This window comes from Chiloscyllium plagiosum, unplaced genomic scaffold, assembly GCF_037043375.1.
Source record: "Chiloscyllium plagiosum isolate Xiang-an unplaced genomic scaffold, Cpla_swu_hap1 HiC_scaffold_5, whole genome shotgun sequence".
NCBI classification, from domain to species: domain Eukaryota; kingdom Metazoa; phylum Chordata; class Chondrichthyes; order Orectolobiformes; family Hemiscylliidae; genus Chiloscyllium; species Chiloscyllium plagiosum.
In genome coordinates this window covers 80,994,251-81,007,465 of record NW_028270143.1, presented here as the reverse complement: position 1 = coordinate 81,007,465, position 13,215 = coordinate 80,994,251, and the positions used below count along the sequence as shown (strand labels likewise).

The window sequence follows — 13,215 nt, the reverse complement described above, 5'->3', positions numbered from 1 at the left end:
CTGGGGAAATGTGATCACCCTTCATTAGAAAGAAAAACATCTCAGGCATTTGTCTGATCTCAACCACCCTATCAGGTGTGCCTTTGCAGGGTTTACAGCTGGAGTCAAAGCCATAGTCTGTCCTGCTATGCTCTCTGATTGACTCCCATTCTCTGTATATGGTGTTTGTCTCCTGGTAAATTCCGATGGTTTTTCCCATGGCTTCCAGCAGTTGGCGTGACTGTGCTTTACTCTTCAGCAATGAAAGCAGCCAGGTTTCTTAATCACACCTGTCATCTCAGTGCCACACTTTCTGAGGAGGGCTCCCGGGATTTCCCTCTTTCCCATCTGAGGCTTTTTTCAATCGCTCTTGCCACCCCTTATTCTTTCAGGTTAGTTTGGGAGTTTTCTTCCAGGACAAGGGCTAATGAATCAGCTCATAGCCAGTGAGAGTAGCAACTCACCTTAACCAAGTCTCAATCCGTTTGGGGAGGATATGAAGTTTTTGAACTTGTCAAAAAGAATTAGTTGACAGAGGTTTTCGTAAATAGCTTCTGTCTTAAGAGCCCACTGATCAAAATGAAGCTGTTTAAGCTTTTCAAGTTTCAAGCCTTCTCCCGAGAGTAGGCAATTTCAGATGGTTACATTAACTGATGTGCACTTCCATTTGTCATTTTTTTTTACTGCTTTGAGATCAAGTGCACGTTCCTCAGATAAGAAGCAGTAAACTTTGTGCACTTTCCCCAAGTCCTTACTCTACAGTAATACGGATCAATATTGGGCTGGCTGCTTTAGCTGCTGTGATACTTACTTAAGAAAAGATTTTATAAGACTTCCATCTCTGCCTCCTCAAGCTTAGGAATCAAATCAGAAAACTGAGTTGATCCCACCCTCAAGTCTGAGACAACAATGTCTGATAGAGTCATAGAGTTATACAGCAAGGAAACAAACCCTTCAGTCTAACTCATCCATGCTGACTAGATGTCCTAAACTGAATAAGTCACACTTGCCAGCATTTCTAAAACCTTCCTATTCAGTTACACACCCAGCTGCCTTTTAAGTGTTGTAATTGTAACTGCTTCCAACACCTCCTCTGGCAGCTCGTTTCATACACGCCACCCTCTGCAAGAAAATGTTGCCCCTCAGATCCCTTTTAAATCTTTCCCCTCTCACCTCAAACCTATGCCGTCTAGATTTGGACTCCTCTATCCCGGGGAAATAGGTTGGCTGTTCACCCTATCTATGCCCCTCATGATTTTATAAACTTCTTTAAAGTTGCCCCTCAGCCTCTGATGCTCCAGGGGAAACAGCCCCAGCCTATTCAGCCTCTCGCTATTGCTCAAACTCTCCAATCCTGGCAACATCCTTATAAATCTTTTCTGAACCCTTTCAAGTTTAACAACATTTTTCCTGTAGCAGGGAGACCAGAATTGAACACTATATTCTAAAATTGGCCTAACCAATGTCCCGTACAGCCGCAATATGGCATCCCAACTTCTATACTCAATGCACTGTCTAATGAAGACAAGTATACCAAACCCTGTGGCTCCACTCTCAAGGAACTATGAACCCGCGCCCCTAGGTCTCTTTGTTCACGGTCTCTTTGTTCGATGTCTTCATGGGACACCGTAGGGTTCCCTTTCCTCAGTTCATATTGACTTAAGTTAATTTCCTTATCTTCCCACTTTTCCCTGAATTTCTCTCTCTTCCCTCCTTGTTCTTCTTCACTAGTTCTCTCTCTCTCTCTCTTTTCTTGATCTGTCTATTTCCTCTTCCTCTACTTTTTCTAAACTTCTAATTTCTGTTACTCCAGTGTTAATCTCGTGACCATTATTATATCAATTTCATTGTTCTTGGTTTCTACCTTTAAACAATTGGCCAATCCTGCTGAAATTTCAGGTTTTCTGGCAAGATCCTAATTCTAAGCTAAATCTTTTAATTATTTGAGAGTCAGAATATTTGCATCCTCAAAAATAACTTCTCATAATTTTGCAAGGAACATGCTAACATCAAATGCATACATAACTATATTGTATCAGTGCATGAAAATCTTTCACATTTAAATAAAAGTGGTTTTAAAGTGAGAACTTAATCACTCTAATTCTTTTGAGTTGTCTGTGTGTTTAACTCATGGTGTAAACTCTCAATTTCTACTTATCTGACTCTGGGCGAGGTTCCCTAATTTGTTATGGTTCCAGATAGGATACCCTTAAACTATGAGCAGATGAGGAGAAATTAATTTACTTGTTTTCTCATCTATCCCCTCAGTTGTTTGCACCAGTGATCCTTTCCCTTGGATACCTTTCTCCTATACCATAACTAAGTTGGTGATTGTGTGTCAGTTTTTTCATGAGGAGGTGATGACCTGGCCGTATTATTGCTGAACAGTTAATCAGGGCCAAGGTAATATTCTGGTGACTCGATTCAAACCCCAGCATGGCAGATACTAGAATTCCCTTAAATAACAACCTGGAATTGAAGTGTAATGATGATCATGAATCCAATGTCAATTGTTGGAAAAGCCCATTTGATTCACTAATGTCCTTTCAGGAAAGAAACTACCATCATTACCTAGCCTACAGACTCACAACAATATGGTTGACTTAACTGTCCTCTGAACAATTGAGAATTAGCAGTAAATGCTGGCCCCAACTATTCAACTACTCCTTGTTTGACAGCCCTTTCATCCCTGGAATCAACCACCTCTGAACTGCCTGAGGGCCGCCACATCCTTTCTCAAGTAAGGAGACCAAAACTGGACACAATGTTCCAGATGTGGTCACACCAGCACCTTATATAATTGTAACAACACTTCTTTACATTTATAATCCAGTTCTTTTGCAATAAGTGCCACAATTCCATTTGCCTTTCTCATTATATACCTACTTTCTGCGATTTGTGCGCAAAGATACCCAGATCCTTTTGCACTGATGATTTTTAAAATCTGTTTCCCAATTAAATAATAATTTGCCCTTTTGTTTTTCAGCTGAAATGAACAACTGCACACTGATTCACATTAAACTCCATCTGCCAGATTCTACCTATTCTACTACCCTATTGCAGTCCATCTGTGAACTCTTTATCCCTTCATCACTGCCTGCTTTCCCACCTATTCTTTAGTATCATTCACAAATTTTGCTATGTTACACTATGTCCCTGCTTTCAGATCATTTATATCAATTGTAGGTAGCTGAAGTCCAAGAACTGAACCCTGTGGCACTCCACTAGTTACAGTTCACCATCTAGAGAAAGACCCATTTATCCTGACCCTCTGCTTTCTGTCCATCAGCTAATCCTCTATCCAAGCCAATACCCGACTGTAACCCCCTGGCATCTAACCCTGGGTGTAGGGTGTAGTACAGCTCCAAACATTACTGGTACTGAAACGTAAACATTCTTTATCTGACTTAGTTAATATTTATCATAGACAACAGCAGACATCATTGTTGAAATGGGGATGATATCATTTTGGCATGTTTTCCAATAGGAATGTTTATATCGAGCCAAATCTATAAATTAATTAGAATTAAACTGGAGTGTCTTTCTGAAAGAGAAATTATCAGACTTTTAATATACAGGAAGTTTTGTACTATAAAAAAGTACAAATATTATAACTTATGGGTTTGCGGTGCGTACACAGTCTGTATCATTTGAAATTATTTTAATTGTAGCAGAGATACACTGTGTAGAGGAAAGACTGCTCTGGGCAGATTAACGAGTTGCTTTATTTTTCTGGACTTGGTTTGCTGGTCTAAACAATATCTTTCAACTCAACATTCATTCATGAGTATAACCAAAGTCCATTGCCACTATATGTAAGTGGCAAAGTGTAACAACAAGAGCAGCACGATAAGGTATATCTGAATAACTCTCAGATTTGATGGCTGTACCGAAGCTTGAAATCTGGTGTTTGCCATTGAAGATTAGCAGTCAGAAGATACAGATTGTCCATGAGAAGTCTGAATGGGAGTGGGGTTTGAGGGTTGCTGAAGAATGGTGTCAGCAAGGCTTTAAAGGCAATATACAGCAAAAGATTGGAGCAAATTACTGCTGGAAAGTGTACTGAAAACAAAAAAATGCTGGAAATCACAGCAGATCAGGTCCATCTGTGGAGAGAGAACAAACCAACTCTTCATCAGAGCACACCATAAAGTTGTTGGGGGTATTCCAATGCACCACCTGGAAGTAAAGGTGGAAAGACAGGGTATTCCTTGCTGTCTCAACACTGTGGAGCCTCCCCAACCTATTCTGTGGCTCCCAAATGGATGACTTTGGCGTCTTGAGACAATATTAAAGAAAGTGTGAGCTTGCACTACAAGCAACAAGCTCACAGACTTGGTGAGCTTGATTTCTGCTTCTTTAACCTGACACTTGTTGCCTATGTGGGCCAGGGTTTTAAAAAAAAAGCAGTGAGTAAATAAGATGTTAAAGTTTTCAGAGATGCTGATATCTTCGAGGATGCATTATCAGTCACAAAACTAAATGTTGAGAAGGAATGAATGTGTGGGTGTGCAGCAAAAAGGGAACTATCTAACTAAAAGGGAAGGGAAATTGCATTAAAAAGTACCCTTTATTTTTCATCAAACAAAATAATAGACTCGCTGTATTTCTTTGATTTGTCTTAAAGTTGTAATTTTCTGAAGAAGCTGAAGAACTTTTAAGTCGAGGCTCCCTAGCTGTAATCTTATTTCAATTATGTTAATTATTAGGAAATGCACCATGCATGTCTAAAAAGTGGGACATGACTTCCACTGGCCTGACAGCCCAGATGTTACTGACCTCAGAAAACCACATCCAAGACAAGGAAATGTGCATTCCAAGCCTATAGCATGGTTTCTCAGTTTTGAGTGATGCTGGAGCATCCCTGTTCGCATTGCAGCTGATCTAGCATTGTTGCCCCAGTCACGTATATCAGGACCAGCCTGTTTGGTGAAAAAGTGCAGCTTTGAGATATATTTCAATCAATAAAAGCCATCAAGTTACAGTGTTGTAACCCAATCTCCAACTTGCTCCTTCTGTGAGCTGTAAGGAGCTGTGAGCAAACACAGGGCTGTGATTCTTTGTATTAAAAGTATTTTCATACACTTTCCTTCTTGTTCACTGTGTTTACCCCATTTGACTTAATTTTGGGTCTGTGTTTTAGCAGAGAAGTTATGGAAAGTGTTGATCTTTACTTTTTAATCTGATACAAAGCCTCCTTCTTAACCTGCTTTGACTGTTCACAGCTTTCTCTTTGTTCGCCAGTAACTTCTCTGCTTTTGTTTTTCTTTCGCTTCGATATATTTAGCTATACGATGGATCCAGTGCCCAGTCTCCACTTATTGGTTCTTTCTGTGGGAATACTATACCTCCATCAGGCACAAGCTCTGGGTCTAGTCTGCATGTTGAATTCCATTCGGACTCCAGCTTTTCAGGGAATGGATTCCAGATGCTGTGGTTGCAGAATGGTAAGGTTACACACATATTGTTGAAGATTGTTTGAGCTGGCTCTCAGCTGTTTCTTTTTATCTTATGAGCCAGCCTTGTTTTACTATTTCACCAACCGATGCAAATTTACGTGTTATTTATCCCAGACTTTCCTATATCAAATCCATTAAAGCTCATTTGGGATGTCAAATTGCCAAGTTCCTAGTGTGTTCTCTCCACTTTTTAATTACCTATTCCCGCTATTACTATAAAATGGTTATGTCGAGATTATTCTTCAAACCGTAGTTGTTTTTCCAGCAACTAAGTGCTGATCCTGGGTTTCTTCACAGGATTTTTTTTTAAAGTTGGCATTGGAACAGCAACTCAAGCTTTCCAAGATTGATAGAAAAGTCTGGAACAAAGGGGAAGGAAGAACTTATCACAATCATTACAGAAATATTATTACAAAACTAGTGTGACTAAAGACTCTGTATGTCTTAAGAAAATGGCTGCAGAGATAGTGACTGCAATGCTTGTAACCTTTCAAAACTTCCGAGATTATAGAATGATCCAGGCAGTTTGGCAAACCATAAATGTAACACAACTATTCAAGAAATGAGGGAAAATGGAAGCAGGAAACCGCTTTCATTTTCTAGTTAGTCTAAGATCTGTCTTTGTGAAATGCTAGAATCCATTATTAAAGAGATAGTAGCAGCACTTTTAGAAAATGATAATACATTCAGGGACAGCCAACATGGTATTGAGAACGATATACTAGCAGAGATGGAAGATTGAGTTATCTAACAGGAATTGGGACATTATTCAAGCTGTAGTTAATGGTGTACCACAGTAATTGGTGTTGGGGTTTCAATTATTTACAATTAACAATAATAACTTGGATGCAGGGGCCCACTGTGTACCAGCAAAACTTGCTGACAATACAGCGATAGGTCAGGAAGCAACTTGTCGGGGGGGATACAAAAAATCTGCAAAGGAATATATGTGGAGCATGATGTGAGAAAATGGGAAATTGCCTTCGTTTGCCAGAAGAATGGAGAGTGACAGCAGAATGCTGCAGTACAGAGGAATCTTGGTGTCCTTGTAGATGTACCACAAATAGGTTGAATGAATGTAAAGCAAGTAAGTATGGAGGCAAATGAAATGTTGACCTTTTTATTGTAACAAGGATGGAATATAGAAGTAGGGAAGTCTTGCTACACTTGTAGAAGGCATTGGTGAGACAGGACCTGGAGTGTCTCTGGTCCTCTGATTAAAGATGAAACACCCTTCCATTAGAAGCAATTCAGAGAATGTTCACTAGGCTGATTCAGGAAAGAAAGAGCTGAGAAGTGGTTGATCAGGTAAAACTTATACTCATTGGAGTTTAGAACATAGAACATAGAACATAGAAGAATACAGCGCAGTACAGGCCCTTTGGCCCTCGATGTTGCGCCGATCCAAGCCCACCTAACCTATACTAACCCACTATCCTCCATATACCTATCCAATGCCCGCTTAAATGCCCATAAAGAGGGAGAGTCCACCACTGAAAATGGTGGTTAGAAGAATGAAAAATGATTCTGAGAGGAGTTGGAAAGGATCAATGCTGGGAGGATGTTTCTGAGATGTTTTCCCTCATGGAGTATCTGGAGCAATTGATAAATAATAAAGAGATTGGGAGGAATCCCTTTTCCAGGAACATTCCTATTCTTTGGAATTATGTTCAACAGAGACATATGGAATTGGGTCACTGAATAAGTTCAAGGCTGAATGAGATAGATTTTTGTTTGAAAGAAACCATGGGGTTTGAGTGCATAATTCCTGAAAGTGGATTTGCAGGTAGACAGGATGGTGAGGAAGGTGTTTGGCACTTTTGTCTTTGGTCAGTGCACTGAATATCAGAATTGGGAGGTCATGTTGCAGCTGTACAGGACATTGGTTAGACCACTTTTACAATACTGCATTTAGATTAGATTAGATTAGATTTCTTACAGATTAGATTAGATTTCTTACAGTGTGGAAACAGGCCCTTCGGCCCAACAAGTCCACACCGCCCCGCCGAAGCGCAACCCACCCATACCCCTACATTTACCCCTTACCTAACACTACGGGCAATTTAGCATGGCCAATTCACCTGACCTGCACATCTTTGGACAGTGGGAGGAAACCGGAGCACCCGGAGGAAACCCACGCAGACACGGGGAGAACGTGCAAACTCCACACAGTCAGTCACCTGAGTCGGGAATTGAACCTGGGTCTCTGGCGCTGTGAGGCAGCAGTGCTAACCACTGTGCCACCGTGCATTTAGTTCTGGTCTCCTTGCTATATGAACAATGTTGTTAAACTTGAAAGGATTCAGAATAGATTTACAAGGATTTGGATGTAGGTTTGCTCGCTGAGCTGAAAAGTTCATTTTCAGACGTTTCGTTACCCTACTAGGTAACATCTTCAGTGGACCTCATGCAAAGCAATGCTGGAAATTCATGTTTTCTAGTCATATGTTTGGATTTCTTTGGGTTGGTGATGTCATTTCCTGTGGTGATGTTGTTTCCTGTGGTAAAGTCATTTCCTGTTCCTTTTCTCAGGGGGTGGTAGATGGAGTCTAACTCGATGTGTTTGTCAATAGAATTCCAGTTGGAATGCCATGCTTCTAGGAATTCTCGTGTATGTCTTTGTTGGCTAGTCCTAGGATGGATGTGTTGTCCCAGTCGAAATGGTGTCCTTCCTCATCCGTATATAAGAATACTAGTGAGAGAGGGTCATGTCTTTATGTGGCTAGTTGGTGTTCATGTATCCTGGTGGCTAGTTTTCTGCCTGTTTGTCCAATGTAGTGTTTGTTACAGTCCTTGCATGGTATTTTGTAAATGATGTCAGTTTTGCTCATTGTCTGTATAGGGTCTTTCAAGTTCATTAGTTGCTGTTTTGGTGTGTTGGCGGGTTTGTGGCCAAGGGGTCAGAGTAGTCTGGGCAGTCATTTCTGAGATGTCTTTGATGTAGGGGAGAGTAGCTAGGGTTTCTGGACTTGTTTTGTCTGCTTGTTTGGATTTGTTGCTGAGAAATCGGCAGACTGTGTTCATTGGTATAGGTGATTTTCCTCTGCTCTGCGTAGTTCCTCTGTGCAACAATGTTGCGCTAGCCACAGACCCCCACATCCCTTTAATGAACATGAAAAATCAACTATGAATCTATCAAATGGCGTAGACGGCTCAATGGACTCCATGACCTACTCCTACTCGTGGGTTTTGCAATCTAATGACTCAGTTAATCGTCTCCTCATTTTCTGCCCTTGCTGTTCATAAAGAAAGCATTCCAATTACAAAGGGACCGAGCCAAGAACTCTACTGGTTGGGCTGATATTGAAAGGACTGCAGAGAGTTTAAAAAAAGTGAAGTAGTTTACAAATCAGCAGGGAAAAGAAGCTCTTGGAGCTGCTTCACCAGAGGGCTGAGTCAATATGACAGTGCTTCTTCACATGAAAAATGGCTCAAGCCTTTGTCGAGGGATTTCCAGGATCCTAACATCAATACATAGAGGAGTGTTTTTAATTAGACTGCATGCTTGCAGAATCTCTTCCTGCTCATGTACGCCACCAAGTGGTTGCTGAGAAGACCTGATTAATTTTCACATACTGTGGGTTGTGGAGGTGCTGCAGAGACCATTAATATGGACAAAATCTGGCAAGTCTTGGGGGATTGAGTTCCTGCCAATTTGAATGACCAGGTTTTGAAATGAGATGTTCTTTTCTGTTTTCCTCCTGGCAGCTGGCTAAATTGCTGACCAGCTTCACACATAAAAACTAGAAATTGGGGAACACAGCCCAAGACTCTTGTGGCTGTCATGTGGAAATCCAACTCAATCTAATAGCACTGATTGCCATTATATTAGGCTGCAGCAGTTCAAGAAAACAATGCCAAGGTTGAGTTATGTATTTAAGAAGTAAGGCCACATCCATCTGAGAGGCAGAGACAGAGGAGCCAAGAGAACTACCAGCTACAGTAGGCCGAACACAACTGATATATTTAGCAAAGCAAATATTTTTAACATTTTGAAATTGCTTTTAATTTAGAAAATTACTGTTCATCTAATCTCAGGTGGTTGCATGTGAGTTTAAGGTTGTGTTACCCAGGAGTGGCAGTGCCAGTAATGGCCCTGATACCATGGCACTAAAGTTCAATCTGTTCATTCAAAGTGGGATGATGATTTCTCCTACTCCTTGGTATATGTAAAATCACTAAAGAAATGTTAATTATTGTGAGACTATATGAGACTAAAAATCAAACCTTTTTCATTATGCTTAAAGTTTGAGCCTTTACTGATTAGGTTAGATTCCCTACAGTATGGAAACAGGCCCTTTGGCCCAACAAGTTCACACAGACCGTCCGAAGAGTAACTCACCAAGACCCATTTCCCTCCCCTACATTTACCCCTGACTAATCCCATGGGCAATTTAGCATGCCCAATTCATCTAAACTGCACATCTTTGGATTGTTGGAGGAAACTGGAGCAAACCCACACAGACACAGGGAGAATTAGATTAGATTACATTACATTAGATTAGATTAGATTACAGTGTGGAAACAGGCCCTTCGGCCCAACAAGTCCACACCGACCCGCCGAAGCGAAACCCACCCATACCCCTACATTTACCCCTTACCTAACACTACGGGCAATTTAGTATGGCCAATTCACCTGACCCTGCACATCTTTGTGATGTGGGAGGAAACCAGAGCATCCGGAGGAAACCCACGCAGACACGGGGAGAATGTGCAAACTCCACACAGACATTCTCCTGAGGCTGGAATCAAACCCAGGTCCCTGGTGCTGTGAGGCAGCAGTGCTAACTACTGAGCCACCGTGCTGCCCTCTAGTCGCATTTAAAGTTGTACATCCACTATTTCTGGTTCTGGGCATTTGATTTGGGCAGATTGTGAATCAATATTTAATTGAATTGATTAATGTTGCTTGATGAAAAGGATAATGTCAGGTGTATCTGAGGATTACCAAGTCACATGCCAATGGGAAAGTGGAAAATAGAAAGTTATATTACATACTACTTGGATGAAGGAAGCTTTTGAAAATAAAATTTCTGTATAGGTGAAGTTTAAATTTGATTTTGAACAGTGTATCTTCAAATTCATGGCAGATGGAATGTAATGTGAATAAGGGTGAAGTTATGCCCTTTAGTATTAAAGTCAAAAGGCAAATAATTTCTTAAACAGTGGGTGGGTTGGGAAGTGTTAGTGTCTGAAAGTAGCTGGGTGTCCTTGTTTATGAGTCACTGAAAACTAACATACGGATGCTGCAAGCAATTAGGAAGGCAAATGGCATGTTGGCCTTCATCATAAGTAGATTTGAGTACTGGAGTAAAGATATTTTACTGCAATTGAAAAGAGTCAAGACTAGAGTGGTGCTGGTGAAGGGCTTTTGCCCGAAACGTTGATTTTCCTGCTCCTCGGACGCTGCCTGATCTGCTGTGATTTTCCAGCACTACCCTAATCTGGATTTTGATCTCCAGCATCTGCAGTCCTCACTTTTGCCCTGCAAATGTAAAGGGCCTGGTTGTACCACAAATAGAGCAATGTGTACAGTTTGCTCTTCTTATCCAAGGAAAGATATACTTGTCATAGAGGGATTGTCTTATGAGGAGAAATTGAAAAAAAAATGTCTGTGTTTAATAAATTTCTGGATACTAATGACATTTAGAGGTTAGGGAGTAGTGTGGAAAAGTGGAATTGAGGTAAATAAGTGATGGAATGAATGGTTAAGCCGGCTCAACAAGCTTAATGCTTTAATTGTGTTACAATGTGTTACAATTCTAATTGAACCAACAAAAGCAACTTGCATTTATATAGCAGATTTAACATAGATTAATGTCACAAGACACTTAAATTCATTTTCGATAAAATAAAATGACAAATGAATTTGTCAAAGTCAAATTTGAAATAATTTTTAACCAAGATGCCCTACAATAAAATTAAAATCATTTTGAAATCACAGTTTTGTATCTGATGTGGACAGAATGAATCACTGAAGAATCATGCGCTCCTATGCTTTGCTATTTGTAAGTTCCTTCAGTTTCTGGACTGCCACACCCGACCGCTTTCAGGAAGCAGCAAAGCGTGACTTTAGACAGTGCCAGCAAAATATCAGCATTACAATTATTTGCCCATCATTGGGAGAACTGTGAGAACTCAGGGAAAGATAGAAACTTCAACAAAAATGTAAGTTGTAGCCATTTTAGCAGAAGCATTTTATTTGGGAATATCTGAGAGTAGCAATCTGTTCTTGTCCAAATAAGTAAAGGGGAGAATAATATTCACAATTCATTTACACTCAATATAAAAACTGAGATGACTAGATTATTTCTAAGGATGACTTATGTAACTGTGGAAACAATACAATGGAGAGGGATTGTGAGGAACAGCATTTAGCCCTACTACATTTTTCATCAACTTAATATCCACGTGTAATCCATTTTCATTTAGATGGAATAGGAAAACAAGCATAGCATTGCAAATCAATCAGTAAATAACATGCTGCTGATACAAAATGCAGTTTTGAATTTGAATTTGTGATAATTTTCAATAAAACTGTCTTTTTTCACTTTAACAACAATTTTTGCCACTTTAATAGCTGGAGATAATTGTGGTTTTGCATTATTGAAAATACTCAGAAGTTGTTTCCCTTGGTGAGCATGTCATTCTTAGATTAGCTGGATTCAGTTAAAGTCAATTTACTAAATCTCTCATCAAACTTAGTACATTGACAACATTTGTTGGAATAATAAATTCTTGCTCTCTCAGTGTACCACTGTTTCAACAGACAGGACTGTGTAGTACATGAGTTGTTTCTTTATTTCATAACTGGCCTTTGTTTGTTATTTAATCTCTTAGCAACTGTGCCGGAGCAGACATTATTGCAGACATTCCGTAGGAGTGCACAGAGGGAAGTGGAAAAGTGGGAAATGAAATGTGTAATTTCAGTCGTTTCTAAAGTGGCAGTGATTTCCCTGTCTGGTTAAAACTGCATCACTCACCATGGCGTGAAATAATGAAGTTGAGATAAGTTTTACAACAGTGTTAACCACACAGTTCTCTGCTGCACAGATTTTATTAAAATGCTTCACCCTTCCTGATGCATTTAATCTTGTAAAGATAATTAGGTTTATTTGTTTTTTTGTATAAAAGGAACATTCATTGAACTAAGGCCTTTGCAATGAGGTAATGTATTTGCGCTAAGTTCTTGTGAATACCTTGCTGTCAGGCAGTGACTACCACTGGATACTTGTTATGCAGCCATAAAAATCCAAAGCGAGTCAGCTCTCAGTTTTTATTATCCATGGAAAATAACAGATATTTGTATGTTTGCAGGTGTTAGCACTGAAATAACAATTGAGACTTCCAAAATTTCCTGAGATGTGTGAGAGCTTCCTGGAATTTCTTTTTGTTTGCTTTTCCTAAATTTCTGAGTGAAATAAATGTTCTTTTTGAAAAGGTTACTTTACAAAAAATATTAGAGGCTTTGTTATGGATTAGAGCAGCTAGTTCTGTTATACTCTGTGGAGGGTAGCTTCATGATGTGCAGTCTTTTGTTGGTTAACTCCTGTATAGAGTGTGTTCAGGAGCAATGAGGGACCCTTGTGATAGTTTACTTAAAATACCAATACCTCTGAATCTGTACTGAAGAGGTACTAAATGCACTAACTATACTGACATTGAAAGAAACCAGTGCTTTTCCATTGTCTTCAAGGTCCAGTTCCAGAATCCCACAAAGCAACAGCAGAGCACAATGAATGCTTGAAATCTGAAATGAAATGAGAAAATTACTGGT

The 13,215-nt window shown here is 39.9% G+C and overlaps 1 protein-coding gene across 1 annotated transcript in view; it reads left to right on the top strand.

Moving 5' to 3' along the window:
* The window catches only part of cubn (cubilin (intrinsic factor-cobalamin receptor)), a 303,136-nt gene that overhangs the window by 106,687 nt on the left and 183,234 nt on the right, over nucleotides 1-13,215 (top strand). The window contains exon 24 of the mRNA XM_043690378.2: nucleotides 5,267-5,426. Coding sequence (XP_043546313.2) covers nucleotides 5,267-5,426 — 160 coding nt within the window. The remainder of the gene's footprint in view (nucleotides 1-5,266; nucleotides 5,427-13,215) is intronic.